Raw genomic sequence first — 20,004 nt, forward strand, 5'->3', positions numbered from 1 at the left:
GGTTTTATTGATGGAAGCTGCCCCTTTAGGTGAGCTGGGGGGTGGGGTGGGGGGGGGGGGGTGTTGTCTTTTACATAAAGTCTTTGCATTTAATAAACTATCATAATAGCGTGTATCAGAATTGAATGATACTCAGTAACACTTTAGCCTGATATCTTTGATTTACTACCACCGCCGTTCTCACTGCAGGTTTGTTTGGTCAGATGTTTTCTTTTGAGTAGCTCTGAGTAGCGTTCTGATTGGCTGAGAGGCGTACCAGTCGTTATTTTGCAAATGGTCAGTTGGTCAATTTCTTTTTTTTTTTTTTGTGATGCATACGGTTGTTCAGTACTGGTGATTTCCGTGATATATACAGAAAACAAATTGACGTAATGTAACACGATAACGAAAGCTGATTACATCATCATGCTTACCTTTCCTGGATACACACCTTTTTAACGCGAGTTCTTTTGATGGGGAGAGAGAGAGCGTGCTCGCAAGCACGTGGCAGCTTTATCCCCCCGTGGTTATATGGGTATGTATGTATTTCAGCAGATTGGAGGCTTGGGTAATGACACTGAAGGGATTAGAATGGGGGAGCAGGATGATAGAGGAGCGCAGGGGGTTGTGGGGGCCAATCGCACGCTCGCACCCAGCTTAACAGATTAGCAGCAGGACATGTACATGCGAGCGCACACACACACACACACACACACACACACACACACACACACACACACACACACACACACACACACACAAAATCAAAGCCCAATCTCTGTTCAGTTTTGAGTCTTATTCTCTTTATTCAGTTGCGCCCAGGACAGTTTACTTAACGATGGCCTATTACTAGTAATCTAGATTAATTTGCAAATCGGCATTTTTACTTTTCTATATTATGTTTATTGAATTTCAAAGATTTATCCATAATAACAAGTTGTCCGTCGCCGCACCAGTAACAAAGAGGCTGAACAGTAGTGGAATAACATTAAAAACATGTTACAGATTACGGAGAAAAACGTGCCGATCACACACACATAATTCCCATCCCTTCCAATATTCCCCATAATGACCACCAGACTTTGCGAAACCTTTTGTGTCTGTGATGGATTTTAATAGTCCCAAGTGGTGCAGCCGTCTAAACGCTGGCCGTGTCATCAGGAGATCGCGAGTTCGATCCCGGGTGATACTGCAGTCGTCCGTAGCCGGGAGTCCAAGAGAGCACAGCTGGCCTCGCTCTCTCTGGGTGGGCAGGGTGGCCCCCCCTTCTCCCCATCACTCTAGTCAGTGCAGGCGTCTCTCAGCTGACGTAGCAGATCTGGCGGTCGGCGCTTTCCTCCGAGCGCGTTCGGCCGTCCCGTGACGTCGCGTGAGCGGCAGTTAGAAAAGATGCGGTGGCTGGTTTCACAGGTCTCAGAGGAAGCCTGGGCTGCCTTCACCCTCCTAGCGCTGGTAGTATCGTGTGATTGGGGGAGTCCTAAGTAGCGGGTGGGATTGGAAACGACTAAATTGGGGAGAAAATCGGGTAAAAATAAAAAATTGTGGGAGAAGATTCGAGATCGACAACCACCTATTTTTTAACGATGATAAACAGTAAACATAGACTTAACTGAGGAGCCACAGACCCTACAGAGCTTTTCGGAGGTTCTGATGTCCTTTGCTGTACAAACATTACATCCTGTGTAAAGCCAGTCAGCTGTGGTTTTAACTCCCATCCGAAGAGACAGCCTTTGTTTCTCATCCAGCACAAAAACCACCAACCCTCAGTTAACCTTGGGCATAATGAAACGGTAAAAATTCTTCCTTTCAGGTCCTTATATGCTCGGTTTAAAGGTAATGATACAGATTTTGAGAGCACTTGGGCCCAGTCCCATTTCTTCTTTTTTACCCCTATCCCTTGTTTTCGTGTGCCACCATAACCCCTTGGAACTTGCATCGTATGCACCCAATATTGCCCCCCACCACCCTCATGGGCCTTAAAATACACAGAGATGGACCAATCGTTCCAAAACCAGCGTGTTAAGCCGAGGTAGACGTAGACAGATGGTGCATTGTTTCAGGGTCTAATGGCTGTGTGGACATGAAGCAGAATTTCTGGCTTCATTATCGGTCATTAGTACTGAGGTAGAAATGCCTTTTGGGACATCAGCAGCCAGGTAGCACGGAGTGCGGATTTGGGTACCGCCGTGCCAATCCGTTGTCAAGTGCTTTGTTTATACATCAGATTCAAACACAGATGTTCCTTGTTCTTGTTCAGTGTGCTTGGACTTGTTGTGCGCTGTTTGTTATTTACGATCCCGTCGTACGGGCACAATTATATCTGATTTCAACTGCTGGATGGGCAGACTGTTTATTCCAGTCATAAAATTGTAGCCGACAGCTACAGATTTAATGCACTGTTCTCCCACAGGGTTTCCAGTCACTGTATTCCTTTTGTATTGTCCCTTTATAACTTTGTTGCACTCGGCTTCTCTCTGTAATGATCGGGAGGCATCACTTCAAGCAGATGGCGCAGTGCTTTGAGTCATCTCCCCTGACTTTGTTAGTTATTTCGGCTGTACAGCGTTGGAGTGGATCACAGTTCGCCACTCGGTTGGCCTTTTTTGCGTTACATTCGGGGTCTTTTCTTGCTTGGAGCGTCCGACGTTCTTTTATGTGGTAACGAGACACGTGCTTGCGGTTGATGTGCTGCCATAGCGTGTGAGAGACTGTAATAGGGCTGCATGTCATTTTTTTTGTGGTGTAGCCTGATGTTGATTTATAGCCTTTTTAGTGCGTGTGCTGACCAATCACACGTCCAAATGAGAAATGAGTAATGAGTAAAAAAGTATTTTGCCCAAAATAAATAATGCCAATCATTTGACTGCACTGTTGGAAATGAAGGTTCTGTGCTGGAACGTTTTTAGTCCATCAAGGTATAAACAATGTCAATGTTCCCTCAGAGCTCCAGCAGTGGGTTTAAGGTCTGATTGTGAAGCTTAAATCAGGTTCTCCAGGTGAAAAGTTGGTATTTGTACCTTTTCAGAACCGAATTTTTAAAAGAGAACAGTAGAGTAAAAGCCTGGAGGCGAGGCGAGGCGGGGTGTGTGGAGTCTTATACTAGGTAAGGTTAAAGGAGGAGGTTAATCTTAAATCTTGTCAAATCCAGCTCACTCACAAGTTACTGTTCATCGTAGGTGCATCTTAAGCGGCTATATGACAGTAAACCTTTGGCACAATGAAGTTCTGGAAATTCTTCCTTTTGAGTGCTGTTGTCGGATCAAAACCTTGTATCTTCAAAATTGTAACTTTACAGGAGAGGGTAAAGACGCACTCTACTTTTAATGCAAGTCAATGGAACCAGACGTCTTTCCAAGTCATTTCTTTTGGTCCATTCATCATGGAATTTGCACACAATATATTAAGTGACCCTTATTAGTCCCACGATGGGGAAATTTCACCTCCGCATGTAACCCATCCATGAAGTGAGCACACTTGCCCGGAGCGGTGGGCAGCCCTATCCGCAGCGCCCGGGGAGCAGTTGGGGGTTAGGTGTCTTGCTCAAGGACACCTCAGTCATGTGCTGTCGGCTCTGGGGATCAAACCAGCGACCTTCCAGTCACAGGGCCAGTTCCCCAACCTCCAGCCCACGACTGCCCCACAATATAGGACTATGGGTATTTTCAAATTATGTCAAAAGCTGAAAAACTAAATACATGGAGATACGAGGTTTTGTTCCTACAGCAGCGATATGCTAGGTTTAAAGGTAATGATACAGAATTTGAGAGCACTTGGGTCCAGTCCCATTTCTTCTTTTTTTACCCCCACCTCTTCTTTTCGAGTGTTGCCCCTTGTTCCTGAGTTACAGGGCAGTGGTTGAGATCTTCCCTCTGAAATGAGACCCTCTAATAAAAGAGCATCACTTCATTATCAGCTACCAGCGCCGCTCTGTAGGCGACCCTGCCCGTCTGCAGGGACAGCAGAGGAGGGGAAAGTTCAGCTCCTCACTGCTGGGCTTTAGTTACATTTAGGGATCAAACGCCTTCAAAGAGGGGGGCAGTTATTTATTATTATTTATTATTATTATATATAAAATGACCAAAATACATTGAAGCTACATTAAAGTTAGAAAATACAGTGGTTATTGTAATTTTAACAGAGAAAATTCTCACATTTCTGGGTTTCTTTGGTCTTTTGCGCCGCCGTCCTGCCGTCTTTTGCTTTTTTTCCGTAACACTCCGTTTGGAGGGTCATGTAGCCCCAACACTTCACCCTCCCCCTCTACCTCAACTAAAATTGGGACACCCTAACCCTAGACGTGAACGCGCAAAACAGAGGGGTCCGGGCTGAGTGGTAGGGGCAAGGGGTGAGATGGGACTGGCCAGGATGTTGTATTTGAAATGTTGTTATTAAGGCGGACGGCTCGGTTTATTTGGTGTGTTTGTTTTTCAGTGGAATGTCTAGAATGCCCACCGTTATGTCTAGCAAGCTGTCTCTTGTTGTTAGTGGGGTGGGGTGGGGTGGGGTGGGTTGGAGGGGGGGTTGGTGCCTCTGTAGTTTCTTACCCTCCTTTGTTTTTTGAGTTTATTTTGGTTGTTTTTTTTTTTTTTTTTTCTTTTCCTTTTTTCTTTTCTGTGGTTGAAAAGGAAATAAAAATTGTTATTGCAAAGAAAATATCATTTAAATGGATTATGGTACAGTTACATTCCCTGACCAGGGGTGCTGAGATGCACCCCTGAGGGGACCACCCCAGTGACAGTTTAGGACCCTAATTTCTCAGAGTGCAGGTTACAATATTGATTCACCAGGGAGTTGATATTTCATAGGTGGATTGCAGTCATGATATGTAGCAGTGTAATTGCAGTACTGGTATTTTGTCCGTGCTGAGCCGCCGTACGCAGTAACGTTCTGTGTGTTTGCAGGCTGCGTGTATTCCCGTCATGCTCAGTAACGGCTGGGAGCTTCCCTTCTCGGAGGTCATCGACTGGAACACTGCTGCTGTCATTGGGGATGAGAGGCTGCTTCTGCAGGTACATAGAAACCTAGAATGTTTTTGAGGTGTTTTACATTTTATTTGGTGCCTATTTGTTTGTTTGTAGGCTTATAAAAAGTTTGAAGTAGATTTAAGGCCATAAAGTGTTTTTGCATACATTTTATTTAGAGACGGGCAGTATATTGTTATCATAATGACGTGGATGTGGTCACTAACCACCTTCATGCGTCAGTACGGAGAGCGATTAATTAGTCCTGTTTTATTGGATTAAGTGCACTTTCTAAATCATTGTAGTCTAGTTTGATAGAATATTGTTGCCTCAGACCTCAGAAGAGTTAAACGTCGTGATGCATTTTTGTTTTGCAGTGTCTTGCCACTTTGTCCACCCCTAATTAGGCGTCTTAAATTGTAAGATGATGCTTAAAGACAGGGCTGACAATAGTGTTATTTTAGAGCAGCCAGCCAGACAATAACAGACACACTGGAAGAATGTCATATTTGCATTTTTGTGTATCGTGTTGCAGAGGATGTGGTTTTAGTGTTAAATATTGATTTAAAAAATTGCGCAACTTTTTTTTTTTTAACTCGAGGACCTGTTTACACATTGGTGCAAAACAGAGAACAACAATACACTAAACTCACTTTATATGCACTATATTGCCAAAGGTTTTCACTCCCCCATCCAAATCATTGAATTCAGGTGTTCCAATCACTTCCTTGGCCACAGGTGTATAAAGCCGAGCCCCTAGGCCTGCAGACTGCTTCTACAGACATTAGTGAAAGAATGGGTCGCTCTCAGGAGCTCAGTGATGGGGCGCGTCTGTGCTGAGTGTAAAGTTTGGTGGAGGGGGGATCATGGTGTGGGGGTGTTTTTCAGGAGTTGGGCTCGGCCCCTTAGTTCCAGTGAAAGGAACTCTTAAAGCTTCAGCACCAAGAGATTTTGGACAATTTCATGCTCCCAACTTTGTGGGAACAGTTTGGGGACGGCCCCTTCCTGCTCCAACATGACTGACCACCAGTGCACAAAGCAGGTCCATAAAGACACGGATGAGCCAGTTTGGTGTGGAAGAACTTGACTGGCCTGCACAGAGTCCTGACCTCAACCCCATAGAACACCTTTGGGATGAATTAGAGCGGAGACTGTGAGCCAGGCCTTCTCGTCCAACACCAGTGTCTGACCTCACAAATGTGCTTCTGGAAGAACGGTCAAAAATTCCCATAAACACTCCTAACCCTTGTGGAAAGCCTTCCCAGAAGAGTTGAAGCTGTTATAGCTGCAAAGGGTGGGCCGACATCATGTTAAACCCTAAGGATTAAGAATGGGACGTCACTCAAGTTCATATGCGTGAGAAGCCAGACGAGCAAATACTTTTGGAAATGTAGTGTATATTCTGGCCAAATATCAGTCAATACATTATTATAGTAGTTTATCTAAGCAGCAGATCCACAACAGGGACAGTGTTAATGTGAACAGCTCAAGTGTTTTATTGTGGTAATCGTATATTCATTTGGTAGTTTCATTCAGTATTTTTGTTACTTCATCCACTAAAAAAGGCCCAGCTGCTTGGACTAAAGTGACCATTTTTGCTTGTCCACGAATGTTCAGTGACATTATACAGGAATGGTAAAATAAACATGCTCTTATCATATAGAACAACATGGGTAGGAAGCTTTTGGCTCAGTTCAGCTTCTTACTGTTGTGTAAAATCAATTCTTACATCTCAAAATCAATACGGTTTAATCACCGGCTGCGGATCGATACAGGTCCACTGTACTGAAGCATTTTTACACCTATAGTGTGGACAGTTTTAGGCTCTGTCAGCATTTTACAGCTTTTAAAGCTACAGAATCAACCTTGAAAGTTCATTGTTACTTTTCCACATAAACCGCAGTTAATTCATCTTTCATCATTCACCCTAGCCTGTTTTAATAAGTCCAGGAAATTAGCTTTAATATGGATTTGGACCAGCTTCAAACAAAAGCATTCAGCCAAACACTTTATTTGCTATTGTGCTCATTAGCTAAAACAATTAGATCTGCTCTGCATGTGATGCTGTTTCTAATTGCTATACCACAAACTCACTGACTAAACAGGCTGGGGAGGGTTTAGGAAACAAGCCGCAGTGTAATTGAAATGGGACCCAAGTTCTCGTGCTTACAGCGCAAGGCCAAAGGACGCTGTGGGGTTACAGCAGTGACAGCTTCTGTCAAAGTGGAGTACCAGGTTTCTGCATTTAATACGCCTCTGACCGCACTCTCTGTCCCCGCACCATTAAATCGCCAAACAAAGGGGCTATAAATTGGCTTTTGAATGACGCTTTACAGCTGTAAACCTTTTAAAAGCATTGTTGTTGTGACTTCATGCTGCTTTTAATGAATATGTTTACCCAAAATGACTTTTTTACTGCACTATAGAAAGACTGAAGCAATAGAAATGGGACTCAAAACATGTGGAACCTTTGTTTTCTGCATTTACTTACACTGTATTTCCAAAACTATTCGCTCGTCCGGCTTCACACACACATGAGCTTGAGTGAGATGCCGTTCTTAATCCATAGAGTTTAATATGATGTCGGCCCACCCTTTGCAGCTATAACAGCTTCAGCTCTTCTCGGACGGCTTTCCACAAGGGTTAGGAGTGTTTATGGGAATTTCTGACCGTTCTTCCAGAAGAGCAGGTGAGGTCAGATGCTGATGCTGGACGAGAAGGCCTGGCTCACAGTCTCCGCTCTAATTCATCCCAAAGGTGTTCGATGGGGTTGAGGTCAGGACTCTGTGCAGGCCAGTCCAGTTCTTCCACACCAAACTGGCTCATCCACGTCTTTATGGACCTGCTTTGTGCACTGGTGGGCAGTCATGTTGGAACAGGAAGGGGCCGTCCCCAAACTGTTCCCACAAAGTTGGGAGCGTGAAATTGTCCAAAATCTCTTGGTGCTGAAGCTTTAAGAGTTCCTTTCACTGGAACTAAGGGGCCGAGCCCAACTCCTGAAAAACACCCCCACCCCATGATCCCCCCTCCACCAAACTTTACACTCAGCACAATGCAGTCGGTACCGTCTCTTGGCAACCGACAAACCCAGACTCGTCCATCAGATTTCCAGACGGAGAAGCGTGATTGGTCACTCCAGAGAACCCGTCTCCACTGCTCTAGAGTCCAGTGGTGGCGCTTTACACCACTGCATTCCACGCTTTGCATTGCGCTTGGTGATGTAAGGCTTGGATGCAGCTGCTCGGCCATGGAAACCCATTCCATGAAGCTCTCTACGCTGTTCTTGAGCTGCTCTGAAGGCCAAATGAAGTTTGGAGGTCTGTAGTGATTGACTCTGCAGAAAGTTGGTGACCTCTGCGCACTATGCCCCTCAGCATCCGCTGACCGCTCTGTCATTTTACGTGGCCGACCACTTCGTGGCTGAGTTGCTGTCGTTCCTAATCGCTTCCACTTTGTTATAATCCCACTGACAGTGGCCTGTGGAATATTTAGTAGTGAGGAAATTTCACGACTGGACTTGCTGCACAGGTGGCGTCCGATCACGGCACCACGCTGGAATTCACTGAGCTCCTGAGAGCGACCCATTCTTTCACTAATGTCTGTAGAAGCAGTCTGCAGGCCGAGGGGCTCGGCTTTATACACCTGTGGCCATGGAAGTGACTGGAACACCTGAATTCAGTGATTTGGATGGGGGAGTGAACACTTTTGGAAATCTAGTGTACTTCAGGCCCTGACACATTGCTGTTTACTAGGTGGTGATTGAAAGCACTGTGTGTAAAACCTCTTATCAGAAACATTTATTAGCCACATTTGTGAAAAGCTTCTCCTCTGTGCTGCTTTCTAATTTAATACTATATTATTTTTCATTGCAAATCATATCAGCATAATTGTTAATCTTAGTGTCTTCCATTCACTTTCATGACCGTCTGCACTCAAGCTGGCATAGACTCTGAGACTTTTGTACAAAGACCTTTTTCAGTGTCACGCATTCGAATAAATTTGAACGGTGACCTAGAAATAGTGCAGAATTGTGAGCGTTTCTTCTTTCATTTACTTCTCAGGATTATTTTGTTTTCAATTTTTTCAAAATTCGAAAGTTTCGTGCCTTATTTTCATGATCAAATGAAAAAAATCCCAGATTTTAAATGTGATCTCAGATCTTTGGGACACCCTTATCGCCGTTTCCCCCTGCTGAACTGGTCTGCCTGGCGTCATGGATGCTCTTCTAAAGTTTGCGAATGTCTCTCTGATACAAATAAAGTAAAACAAGGTGTTAAATATACCGGGAGGCTCTCAGTGCAGTAGCTAAACAGCACCTAATGTAGTGACCTAGATCAGATGACGTCAGAGGGGGGACCGCCACGGTCACCACAACAGCAATCTTCTCATAAATGTCAAGTTTTTAGTAAATATTTCCTTTTTCAAAGCTACAGAAGATCAGCATGATTGTTAATTGTAAATCTAATTTAAATGTGATAAACATTTCTACAATTCTGGCGTCCAGTTTTTAACTTGGCCATACATCCATACACGTAAATAATGTAAAAATTGATGGTATACAGGCTGAGATACAGTAGCAGGAGGCTCTAATACCAGCCTTCTAGGCATAAAATACATTATACATGCTCAGTACGCCGCATCGGCCTGAAATATTCCTCCCTAAATTACGTCTTATTTTCAAGTCAGATCAAGTGGAGTAACCCAAGCCAGCTTTAAATCAAACGCACCATAACTGATGCATGGTCTTTACATTCTCTCGCTCCAGATCCCCTCCACCACCCGCTCCATCCACCAGGACAAAATCCTGTCTCTCCGGCAGCAGACGCAGTTCCTGTGGGAGGCCTACTTCTCCTCTGTGGAAAAGATCGTGCTCACTACACTGGAGGTACAGTAACCCTCTCCCCAGAGTCACCCCCCCCCCCACCCCCACCCCCACCCAATCAATGAACATCCCTCACTGCGCTTAAGACACTCTCTCATTAAATTTTCATGGCCCCCGAGCAGTAATGGCTCCAAACCCATCTCCGCTGCTGTGCAGCTTTATAGACCATAGGCTCCCTTCGCTTTCCCTTTAGTATGAACTCGAGACTGTAGAGAGCCATAGTATACTTTGGATTCGGTCAGTGTTGTCTGGCCAATCAATCACGTCGTTGAGCTATTCCTGAAGGAGCAGACGTACGCGGGCCTGGCGCTGGCTCCGGTTTCACGCGCTTTTTCTCCAGAGGAAACGTTGTCGCCCAGAGGATTGCCGGATTGGTGTTTGTGAGTAAGGGGACACCCAGACCAGGCCCTGCCGTGAGGGTCTATAGCAGACAGCTGGAACAGGTGTTCAAGGAGACACGGCTGCAGACTGTTGGATACTCATGACGTTAAGGCTTCTTGAAGGAATACTAACATGCAGATAGTTATTGTGGATGATTCTTTGGCACGTTTAGAAAATATACTTGTACTGAAATCGTATTAAACACGGGCATTAAAGGAGGTCCGAAAGTGTGAGAGTACACGGCAAATCCCAGATTTTATTCGTTTGAAATGGACCATTTTTAGGTCAGAATTCAAATGTAGGCAAATGTGTAAGATAATGTGTTTTTGGACATTTTTTTTTTTTTGTTATTGTTTTTTATTTATTTATTTATTTATTAGTCCAACTCCTTCCATTGAGGCTTGTGTTCAGACCATTCTCAGGTAGGTTCAGTCTACTCTCCAGAGTCTTTTGAACAGTCTGCATGCCAGCTCAAGTGTACGCTGTCATTAAAGGGGGCGTACGTTTAATTATTGCAATCTTTTTTTTTTTTTTTTTACAAGTGAATCTTGCGTCCCACATAACAGCAGGTTGTGAGGAATGTGAAAACAACGTTTAATTCTGGAATACGTGGCAATATAAAACCAGATATTCGCTTCTCGATGTGAGAATGAGCAGTAGCCCCTGCGTGGCCTCGTGATTTGTTTCCCCTGCACGATTTCTGTTCAGGCCTCCTGAAGTGAAGTGTCGTCCTTTCACTTCTCTCTTGTATTGAGCGCCAAGCATCTCTCCTCAAACCTAGTCGTATGTCAGTATACGGTGAACACATTTCTGAGCAATTAGTGGTAAAATACGTCAAAGATTACCAACGGATGTCCTAATTATTTAGCTTTCGTCCTAGCGTCCTTCTTTGAGCCGATCCCATTGAATATGTACGAAATGACGGTGTCTCCACTTTCAGATCATCCATGACCGCGTGTTGCAGCACATGGGACGCAGCAGTCTAATGTGGAACAACCATCCCGGTGGTCTCTTCACCTTACCACAGTACTCCTCCTATTTGGGCCACTTCCCTTTCTTCTACGCTCCGCTTGGTGAGTGGCCTACCCACTGTGCTTTTTGCTGTGACAGCCACTTTAAAACTAGGCTTCGCCCAAAAATGACATTGAGTAATGGAGATAAGTGTGGACTGTTCATTACTTCACAGCATTTTTGTTTTAGTTGGAAGATTATCAATACAATTATATACACACAATTGTGTATTTTGGTTAAGCACAACAAAATCAACTAAAGCAAAACATCTTAAACCTTAACTAAGAGGCTGTAATCTCTGAAAGGGCCAGTTTCCCAGACATGGATTAAGCCTTAAGAGCATTTCCAAGGGTGATTCATCATTGGCATTGCAATTAAGAGCTTAATCCATGACCGGGAAACCAACCTGTAAATTATTGCCCACATGACTTATTGCAGGTTTAAATGTAAGCAGTATTGTTGTTGGTTTTTGTGGTAAACAGTGGTGTTTCATGCAATAATATTTATTTAGATGTTTCTAAATTTGTGCTGTTATGTGCTTTTTCCCACGGTAGCAATCAAATGTGGCTGCCAGTTGTGAAATATCTTTAAAGGGTGCAGCATGATCTTATGCTTTTTATATATATATATATATATATATATATATGTGTGTGTGTGTGTGTGTGTGTGTGTGTGTGTACACACACACATCTTCTAAGCCGCTTCTCCTTCTGGGTCGCGGGGGTGCTGGAGCCCATCCCAGCAGTCATTGGGCAGAAGGCAGGATACACCCTGGACAGGTCACCAGTCCATCGCAGGGCAGACAGACAGACACAGACAGTCACTCACACCCAGGGGCAATTTAGCACGTCCAATTGGCCTGACTGCATGTCTTTGGACTGTGGGAGGAAACCGGAGAACCCGGAGGAACCCCACGCAGACACGGGGAGAACATGCAGACTCCACACAGAGAGGACCCCGGTCACCCGGCCAGGGAATCGAACCCAGGCCCTCCTTTCTATGAGACCACAGCGCTACCCACCACGCCACGTCATAGTCTATATGACTATATATAGTCTAATTACCAGCAGTGCACAATTCTTAAATAAAGTGCTTGTTATGTAGAAAGCACTGACGTGTTTGAAGGAAAAGCCCCTAATTCTATGGTGATGGGAACTGTCAGAGCTGTTTTCTCTGGCTTCATCTTAAAAAGGGCAGATGAGTCAGAGTCTAGACTTGAATTCTTTTCATTGCTTTTAAAAATCAGCTTTAAACCTGTGTTTTGAGCCCTGTGGTCTCTTTTGTTCTCTTGTTTGGGTTCTCTATGCCTTTGTTCCCGACGTTATGCGTTTACAAGGGTCGGAGTTATTTCAGAGTAGTTGAACTCCGTGTGCTTTTCAGGGATGAAAGTGTGAAGACTTTGATGTTGAAATACCACAGGAGCATGTATATTTAATGAGGGGTTTTTTCCCCCCAGACTAATCACATCATCACTTTTTCTCACAGGTATCAAACCGCAAGCCAAGTTCACGGCGGTCATCCATGCAGTATCACCCCTGGTGTCCCAGTCTCAACCCATCCTGAAACTGCTAGTGGCTGTGGCCAAATCACCGTACTGTGCCCAGGTATGGACAGTGGAAGGTCCATTATTTCTGATGATCATTGAAGTGGTTTTATTAAAATGCCATACAGTGATGTTAAAAAGAAGAGGAAGTCTTTGAAAAGTCTACGAGACTGTTTCTCTACCCACCCGTTCACCCACATAACCTTACCAAAAAGCCTAAAAAACCTAAAACCGAAAAGATGATGATGAGTGGAGGGGAAAATATGTGTCACTGTATAAAAGGCCAGCAAGAAAGTGAACTGCATTCATTGTCATGTAAATTACCAGCTAATCACTTAAAGTTTTAATGATGGCTCTATGGATTAAGAATGGGATGTCGCTCAAGTCCATATGCGAGTGAAGGCAGACGAGCGAAGGTTTTTGGCAATATAAGTGTGTCTAGACAAAGTGTTTTTATTCTTGGAGTGATTAGATACTGCTTGTTTGTTAGATCATTGTCCTGTGGAACTGTGACAAGCCTCTTCCTGCGAAGCACCGCTGGCCTGCCACATCTCAACCCATCATTGTCATTGAGGGAGAGAGTAAGGTAAGAACGTCTGGCAGTTCATACAGACAGATTTCAGACTTTTAGACCAGAGAAATTTGAAACACTGCACAATTTCTCGGTCGATACCGATACCCATAATTTAACTTTTTCCACATTATTAAAGTTTATTCTATATGACTTGCACATATACTCTGTCCTGTATATACGTTTAAACTCAAGATGCTAACTGATGTTTTAGGCTATATAGATCACTGAGGTTTTCGGTCGACTGATGATTTGTTTCCAGCCTTACGTGTGACGCCGTGTGCCACTTTTGCTTTGGTCATGGTCAGTTATTATTGCAGTGCTGTTCCAGTGAAGCTTCAAATAACACGCCTTTACATCAGAGAAAAACATATATACATACATAGAATCGACTTCTCTGGTTGTAAGGTTGTTGTCTGGTTGTTGAGAGTGGTATACTGGCCACTGGTATACCATGAAAATTCTTGAAACTGCAAACGGTCCTTTTTTAGTACCTCTGAAGTCATTTATCCATCGATCTGGGAATTTTCTCATCAAATAAAATGCTTATACTTAAGCTTATTGTTATTGCATATACTGGAAATGTCATGTTTGGCTTGCCTATATCCATCTATCCATCCATCCATCATCTTCCGCTTCTCCGGGGTTCGGGTCGCGGGGGCAGCATCCTAAGCAATGAGGCCCAGACCTCCCTTTCCCCAGCCACTTCCAATAGCTCCCCGGGGGGGATTCCGAGGGGCTCCCAGGCCAGCTGGGCGATATAGTCACGCCAGCGTGTCCTGGGTCTTCCCCGGGGTCTCCTCCCGGATGGACTTGCCTGTGATACCTCCCAAGGGAGGCGTCCAGGAGGCATCCTAACCAGATGCCCGAACCACCGCAGCGCAGTCCTTCCCGGATGACCGAACTTCTCACCATATCTCTAAGGGAGAGTCCAGACACCCTGCGGAGGAAACTCATTTCGGCCGCTTGTATTCGCGATCTCGTTCTTTCGGTCATTACCCAGAGCTCATGACCATAGGTGAGGGTGGGAACGTAGATCGACCAGTAAATCGAGAGCCTTGCCTTATGGCTCAGCTCTTTCTTTACCACAACAGACCGGTAAAGAGCCCGCATCACTGCTGACCAGCACCAATCCGCCTGTCAATCTCCCGCTCCCTTGTACCATCACTCGTGAACAAGACCCCGAGATACTTAAACTCCTCCACTTGAGGGCCTATATCCAGCCTCCTTAGTAATTATAATGGCTGCAATACCCTCGATCCTTTGTAACATAAGACGTTATGATATTGTGTCATGCTGAGAATGGCAGTCTTCTGAATAATGATGGTCATTATACTGGGGAGGATTTGGGTGTTTGAAAACACAGCGCAGGCATTCGATGTGGAGCAAATGGCAGCCTTTGACATGTCATGTAATGGTTTGTTGTCGTGTCCAGGTGATGAGCAGCCGCTTCGTGCCATACAGCAGCATATTAACAGACGCTGTGCTGAGTCTGGATGAGGACACTGTGCTCTCGACCACTGAGGTGAGTGACGACACGCTGTCGTCTTTTATCAGGCTGCTGGTGCAGCGCTGTGCTTTATCTTGCATTCCCCGAGTTATGATAGGAATCATACGAATCAGGATCATATCAGTTGAGAGCCTGTTTTATTTTTTCGAAGGTGGATTTTGCCTTCACTGTTTGGCAAAGTTTTCCCGAGAGGATCGTAGGCTACCCGGCTAGGAGCCATTTTTGGGATGCCAACAAGGAGCGGTGGGGCTACACGTCTAAGTGGACCAACGACTATTCAATGGTGCTGACCGGAGCTGCTTTCTACCACAGGTTTGAAACTTGTTTTGTTTACATTATTCTACTTTTGGAAGAAGAATCATTATTTATATGTTGTAAAACAGCAGTGGGCCTTCTGAAGAAGCCTAGTGGCTTGACCTTCTTAATAGTGAATATTATAAGTAATAATGTAATCATAGTGTCATTTTTCCCTTCCCTCTGTCTAGATATTACAACTACTTGTATACAAATTACCTGCCAGCCAGCTTGAAGAGCATGGTTGACCAGCTATCAAACTGTGAAGATATCCTCATGAACTTCCTAGTGTCTGCTGTCACCAAGATGCCTCCCATCAAGGTCACTCAGAAGAAGCAGTATAAGGAGACCATGATGGGACAGGTACACATTTCAGGCTCTGCTTATTGTGTGGAGACATAATTAGCTGCCCACTGCTTTCAGAAGAAAAGAAAAGAAAGAGTTTGAAGTCTACATATTCTTCTATCACTAAATTTAATTAACACGACATGGCAATCTTGAGGAAATCCGTTCAGGTCTCTTGTCTAACTTTAAGCGAAGAAATGTTGGTCTTTCGGCCACTGTTCTAAATTTGGAAAACTCCGGAAGTAAACAGAACGTAATGCCAAGATCAGCTCATTGTTCTCTTTCCAAATGTGTCTTTAGTAACGACTTCCGCAGATGTCTCAACTTTCAGTCCATCTCATCATGTTCCCAAGCAAAGTATGTATCCGGATACTTCCACCAAGGCAGGAATGCCCTGAAACCTTGGCCACCGGAACATCTGGCTGCAAATGATTTCAGCCAAAAGAGACGAACGGCTGAAAAATATCTAATTAATTAGATCTACGGAATTTTTACTAACCGATCCTTTGAATGGTAATGAACATGAAATATAATGACTAAAAATGCTGTTAATTCCCTTCACTGTCCTGCGCCGGTCAGTGTTTGGACTGCAGCAGCTGAGAAAATATTGGACACGTGACTATTTCATGGTTTCTACCAGTGATATTAGAGATTTGTGATCTCCCTCTGTTGTTATAAGGTGTCCAGAAAGTCCAGAACTTCTCCACTACACATAACATCCTACTTCATATGCAGAATAGAGCAAATCGAGAAACATAAAATGATGAAAAAAATCACAAATGACAGGCTAAAAGTATAAAAATCAGAAAAAAAAGGAAGACCTTGTCTTGGGTGGCCAACCGTTCTGTGGTTAAGGACGTTTGATTCTGTGGCACAAACCGTTCTATAATAATTTTTGTTTATTTTATGTCGGCTCAATTGGTTTCATGTTTAGTATAGTTATTAAAAAATTAAAAATTATTAATAAATAAATAATACATGAAGCTCAGTTTTGATGCTTGGCCTAGTGTCTTGAACTTCTTTGCTTCCGGCCAGATTGGTGCCTGGTGCATCAGCACTCCATGCAAACAAGATTTTATTTTGCAATAAAATAAAAACGAAAGCGATGGCTTTGTGAAGGTGAACTTTACTGACCGTCCTCTTTCTCTTCCCGCTAGACGACGAGAGCCTCTCGCTGGGCGGACCCTGACCATTTCGCCCAGCGGCAGACTTGCATGAACAAATTTGCCAGCTGGTTTGGCACCATGCCTCTGGTCCACTCCCAGATGAGGCTGGACCCGATTCTGTTCAAGGACCAGGTGTCTATACTGCGCAAGAAGTACAGAGACATTGAGAGACTCTAACGAACCTGAGCCCACCTCTTCCGCCAAAGCTGGAAGGGGCAAACGTAACGGCAGAGCCCCCCCCGGAGTCTCGGACTATACAGGGGACAAACGGGGGGGCCAGTGAAACCCTCAGGAAGCGAGCCAGCCAGGAGCAGCCGGGCGGGTGAGAAAGCGAGCCAGGCAGGAGTGGGAAGGGGACAGGCGAAGGAAAGGAGAGCGCATTGTGCTTAATGAAGTCCTCACTGTCGGAAAACAAACGAGCATCATTAACATTCGAAATGTATCGGATTGAAAGTCAGCCCTAACCAAAACACATCTGCTCCACACTACTGCAGGAGTTTGGGTTTTGACAGGTGGATGAAGCAAGCCTCTCCTGCAGAGCTCCGCTGTCACAGTGCCTGACCGGTTCGGAGCAGAGTGCGTCTGGGAGTCCGGAGGGGTTCGGCGCGAGCGGAGGAACTCCTTGGTCGTGCTGCTTGCGTTTCGGTAGTATAAATGACATGGAAGTGTTTCTCAGATTTGCCCAAAGTTATCGTTCCTTTTGGTTTTATTTTTGTTTTGTTTCTTCCTCACATCTCTAGTGGTCTTTTATTGGGATGTGTTCTGAATGGTTTAGACCATGGTTTTAGTTTTTTTTGGGAGCGTCCTGTGACTGCCACTGTTGTTGACCATAGAAACTAACTTGCTGGGGAGTGAATGTCCCTCAGTGAAACACTACGACGTCTGTAACGTTTTAAATGTTCTCAAACGTAACCGTCGTCTGATCCTGTACGACTAAAAATTCAACCAAGAACTAATCCGTGCTTCTTGCCAGGCAAAATTAGGAATTTTTGTTGTATTTCGTGTTGCCATATCGGAATACCCGTCGGCCATAGCTGGATGTGTTGCACATTTAAAATCAGACGTTTTAAACACTAGTTTTGTTTTTACTCTTTGCTTTGAGAAGACGAACAAACCAAAGTATACTGCAGTCTGTGTTGAGGGTAAGAGCGAGAGAATCAGTGAGAATTCCGTTTCTGTTGTTTCCTAAATTGGATTTCTTTTTGCCAATCATAACAGTTTGTCTCTCAGTATATAAATGGTTGATTATATAGAGCACGATAAATTCACCCTGTCCATTTTTTTGCTTTTGAAGTGTTTAGAGGTGCTTTACTGAGATTTAAATCCAAAATCGTTACAAAATTAAAGTTGTGTGCAAAAGTTTTGGCACCTCGCATTTACATTTTTCCCAGTTTTCTCAGTGAAGATAAGATAAAACACCTCTACAGAGAACATATTTTATCATACATTTCCTTTTTTTTATTTCTTTAATGTAACGTATATGGGGGTGGGGGGCGGTTATTACACATTTTATATTTTCTGTTGTTTTTTTGTTTTTTTTCCCCACCAAAATATTAAGCAAAAAAAAAATTGAGCTCTAAAATTAGTTGGCTCTCCGTGTAGAGATATGTAGAGGTGATGGGGGTGTTCAAACTTTTGCATGCGACTGTGTAGGTAGTAAATTATACGCATCCTAGACGTCATTGAGCACCGTTGTTTCTGTTGAAGCACGTGGGAGAAAAAACACTTTTTTTTTTGACCCCCTTTAAAGAGATTTTTGAGATTTATGCGATTGCGGCCAGTCGTACTGCAACCAATACGTGTCTTGAACATTCAGATCAGACGGGAACGGATCTGGAGACTGTTAAACTTTTCGTCAGTCGTGTTTTTTTTTTTTTTTTTTAAAGACAGCTGCTGCGGTCAGTCTGGACGGTTTTTCATTTTCCCACAGAAACGAGTCCAAGTCTCTTTTTGCACATGGGCTCTGTTAAAAATACGGTTTGTTCCTACCATGTCCATGCGGTGCCATTCCTTCCTCCGTACAAGATTTGCCTGACGTTACTGCCGGAAAACGAAATGAACCGCTCGCTTCTGTCACTGCAATCAAGGAAAACGAATCGCTGGGCAAACGAAAGCTGCAGTCTGACCTCGGTGTTACTGAAGCGTGTCAGCGAGCTGCTTCTGTGTGTATGGAAGTTAGTGCTGTTCTGTGGCAGGCGGCTTTCTCAAGGAAGTCATGGTTTTCTAAAGTCAGTCCCACAGCTTGCACATTCTCACAATCTTACCTGGCTTTTTCTTTTTCTCTCCTAATTACACAAATGTGCCTTTCTCGAGACACGTCTGAGTTGTTTTTCCATTTGCCTTTCATGGAAATCAAGCTTCCATTCCTGTGTTGCGGTGATCAGTGTTGACAGATCTCTTCTTATCCAGTTCTACACATTAGTTGGTTTTGGTTTACGTTGTCGAACACTGGATTTTATTTGATTTTGTTTTATTTTTTTTGTTTGTTTGTTTGGGAGATTCATTACAAAATTATGCTGTAACTGACATTCCTACCATGTTTCGTAGGAAAATATCTCGGTGACGTATCGGTTTCATTTTGTTAACAGTTTCTGTGACCATGCTTATCTGTGTATTTATCAGACATGTGGATTCATTGTATGGCAACCCTTTTGCCCAGTGCGGACAACAATGTAATTGAAAGACCTTATTTTACAGAGCTAAGAACAATAATAGGCAACTTACAGTTTTGTAAGAAAGGTTTTATAAAAAAATAAATAAATAAAAAAGAGGAATAAATAATGTTTGCTAAGTCCGTGTGTATTCCATGTCCTTATATTCTTATATACACATCATGCACTATATTTCCAGACGTATTCACTCACCCATCCAAACCACTGGTGTTCCAGTCTCTTCCATGGCCACAGGTGTGTAAAGCCGAGCCCCTCGGCCTGCAGACTGCTTCTACAGACATTAGTGAAAGAATGGGTCGCTCTCAGGAGCTCAGTGAATTCCAGCGTGGTGCCGTGATCGGACGCCACCTGTGCAGCAAGTCCAGTCGTGAAATTTCCTCCCTACTAAATATTCCACAGTCCACTGTCAGTGGGATTATAACAAAGTGGAAGCGATTGGGAACGACAGCAGCTCAGCCACGAAGTGGTCGAAGAGTGGAAGCTGTTAGAGCTGCAAAGGGGGACCAACTCCTTATTAATGCCTGTGGATTTGGAACGGGATAACATAAAAGCTCCTGTAGGCGTCCCAATACTTTTATCCATATAATGTATGAATCTATAGCCATCATATAGACAGATGGCCCACCTTTAGCTCAGTTCAGTCTAATCCTGGGTTTTCTGATCGCAGTGCATCGCTTCACTGCTGGACT

General features: G+C 44.1%; 1 protein-coding gene across 1 annotated transcript in view; it reads left to right on the forward strand.

The window, feature by feature from the left end:
• ext1a (exostosin glycosyltransferase 1a) overlaps positions 1 to 19,434 on the forward strand; it is a 78,962-nt gene extending 59,528 nt beyond the window's left edge. The window contains exons 3-11 of the mRNA XM_017684353.2: positions 4,881 to 4,988; positions 9,706 to 9,825; positions 11,144 to 11,276; positions 12,700 to 12,818; positions 13,248 to 13,343; positions 14,764 to 14,853; positions 14,990 to 15,150; positions 15,324 to 15,495; positions 16,635 to 19,434. Coding sequence (XP_017539842.1) covers positions 4,881 to 4,988; positions 9,706 to 9,825; positions 11,144 to 11,276; positions 12,700 to 12,818; positions 13,248 to 13,343; positions 14,764 to 14,853; positions 14,990 to 15,150; positions 15,324 to 15,495; positions 16,635 to 16,820 — 1,185 coding nt within the window. The 3' untranslated portion in view covers positions 16,821 to 19,434. The remainder of the gene's footprint in view (positions 1 to 4,880; positions 4,989 to 9,705; positions 9,826 to 11,143; positions 11,277 to 12,699; positions 12,819 to 13,247; positions 13,344 to 14,763; positions 14,854 to 14,989; positions 15,151 to 15,323; positions 15,496 to 16,634) is intronic.
• The last annotated feature ends 570 nt before the right edge of the window (positions 19,435 to 20,004 follow it).

This window comes from Pygocentrus nattereri, chromosome 24, assembly GCF_015220715.1.
Source record: "Pygocentrus nattereri isolate fPygNat1 chromosome 24, fPygNat1.pri, whole genome shotgun sequence".
Classification (NCBI taxonomy): Eukaryota; Metazoa; Chordata; class Actinopteri; order Characiformes; family Serrasalmidae; genus Pygocentrus; species Pygocentrus nattereri.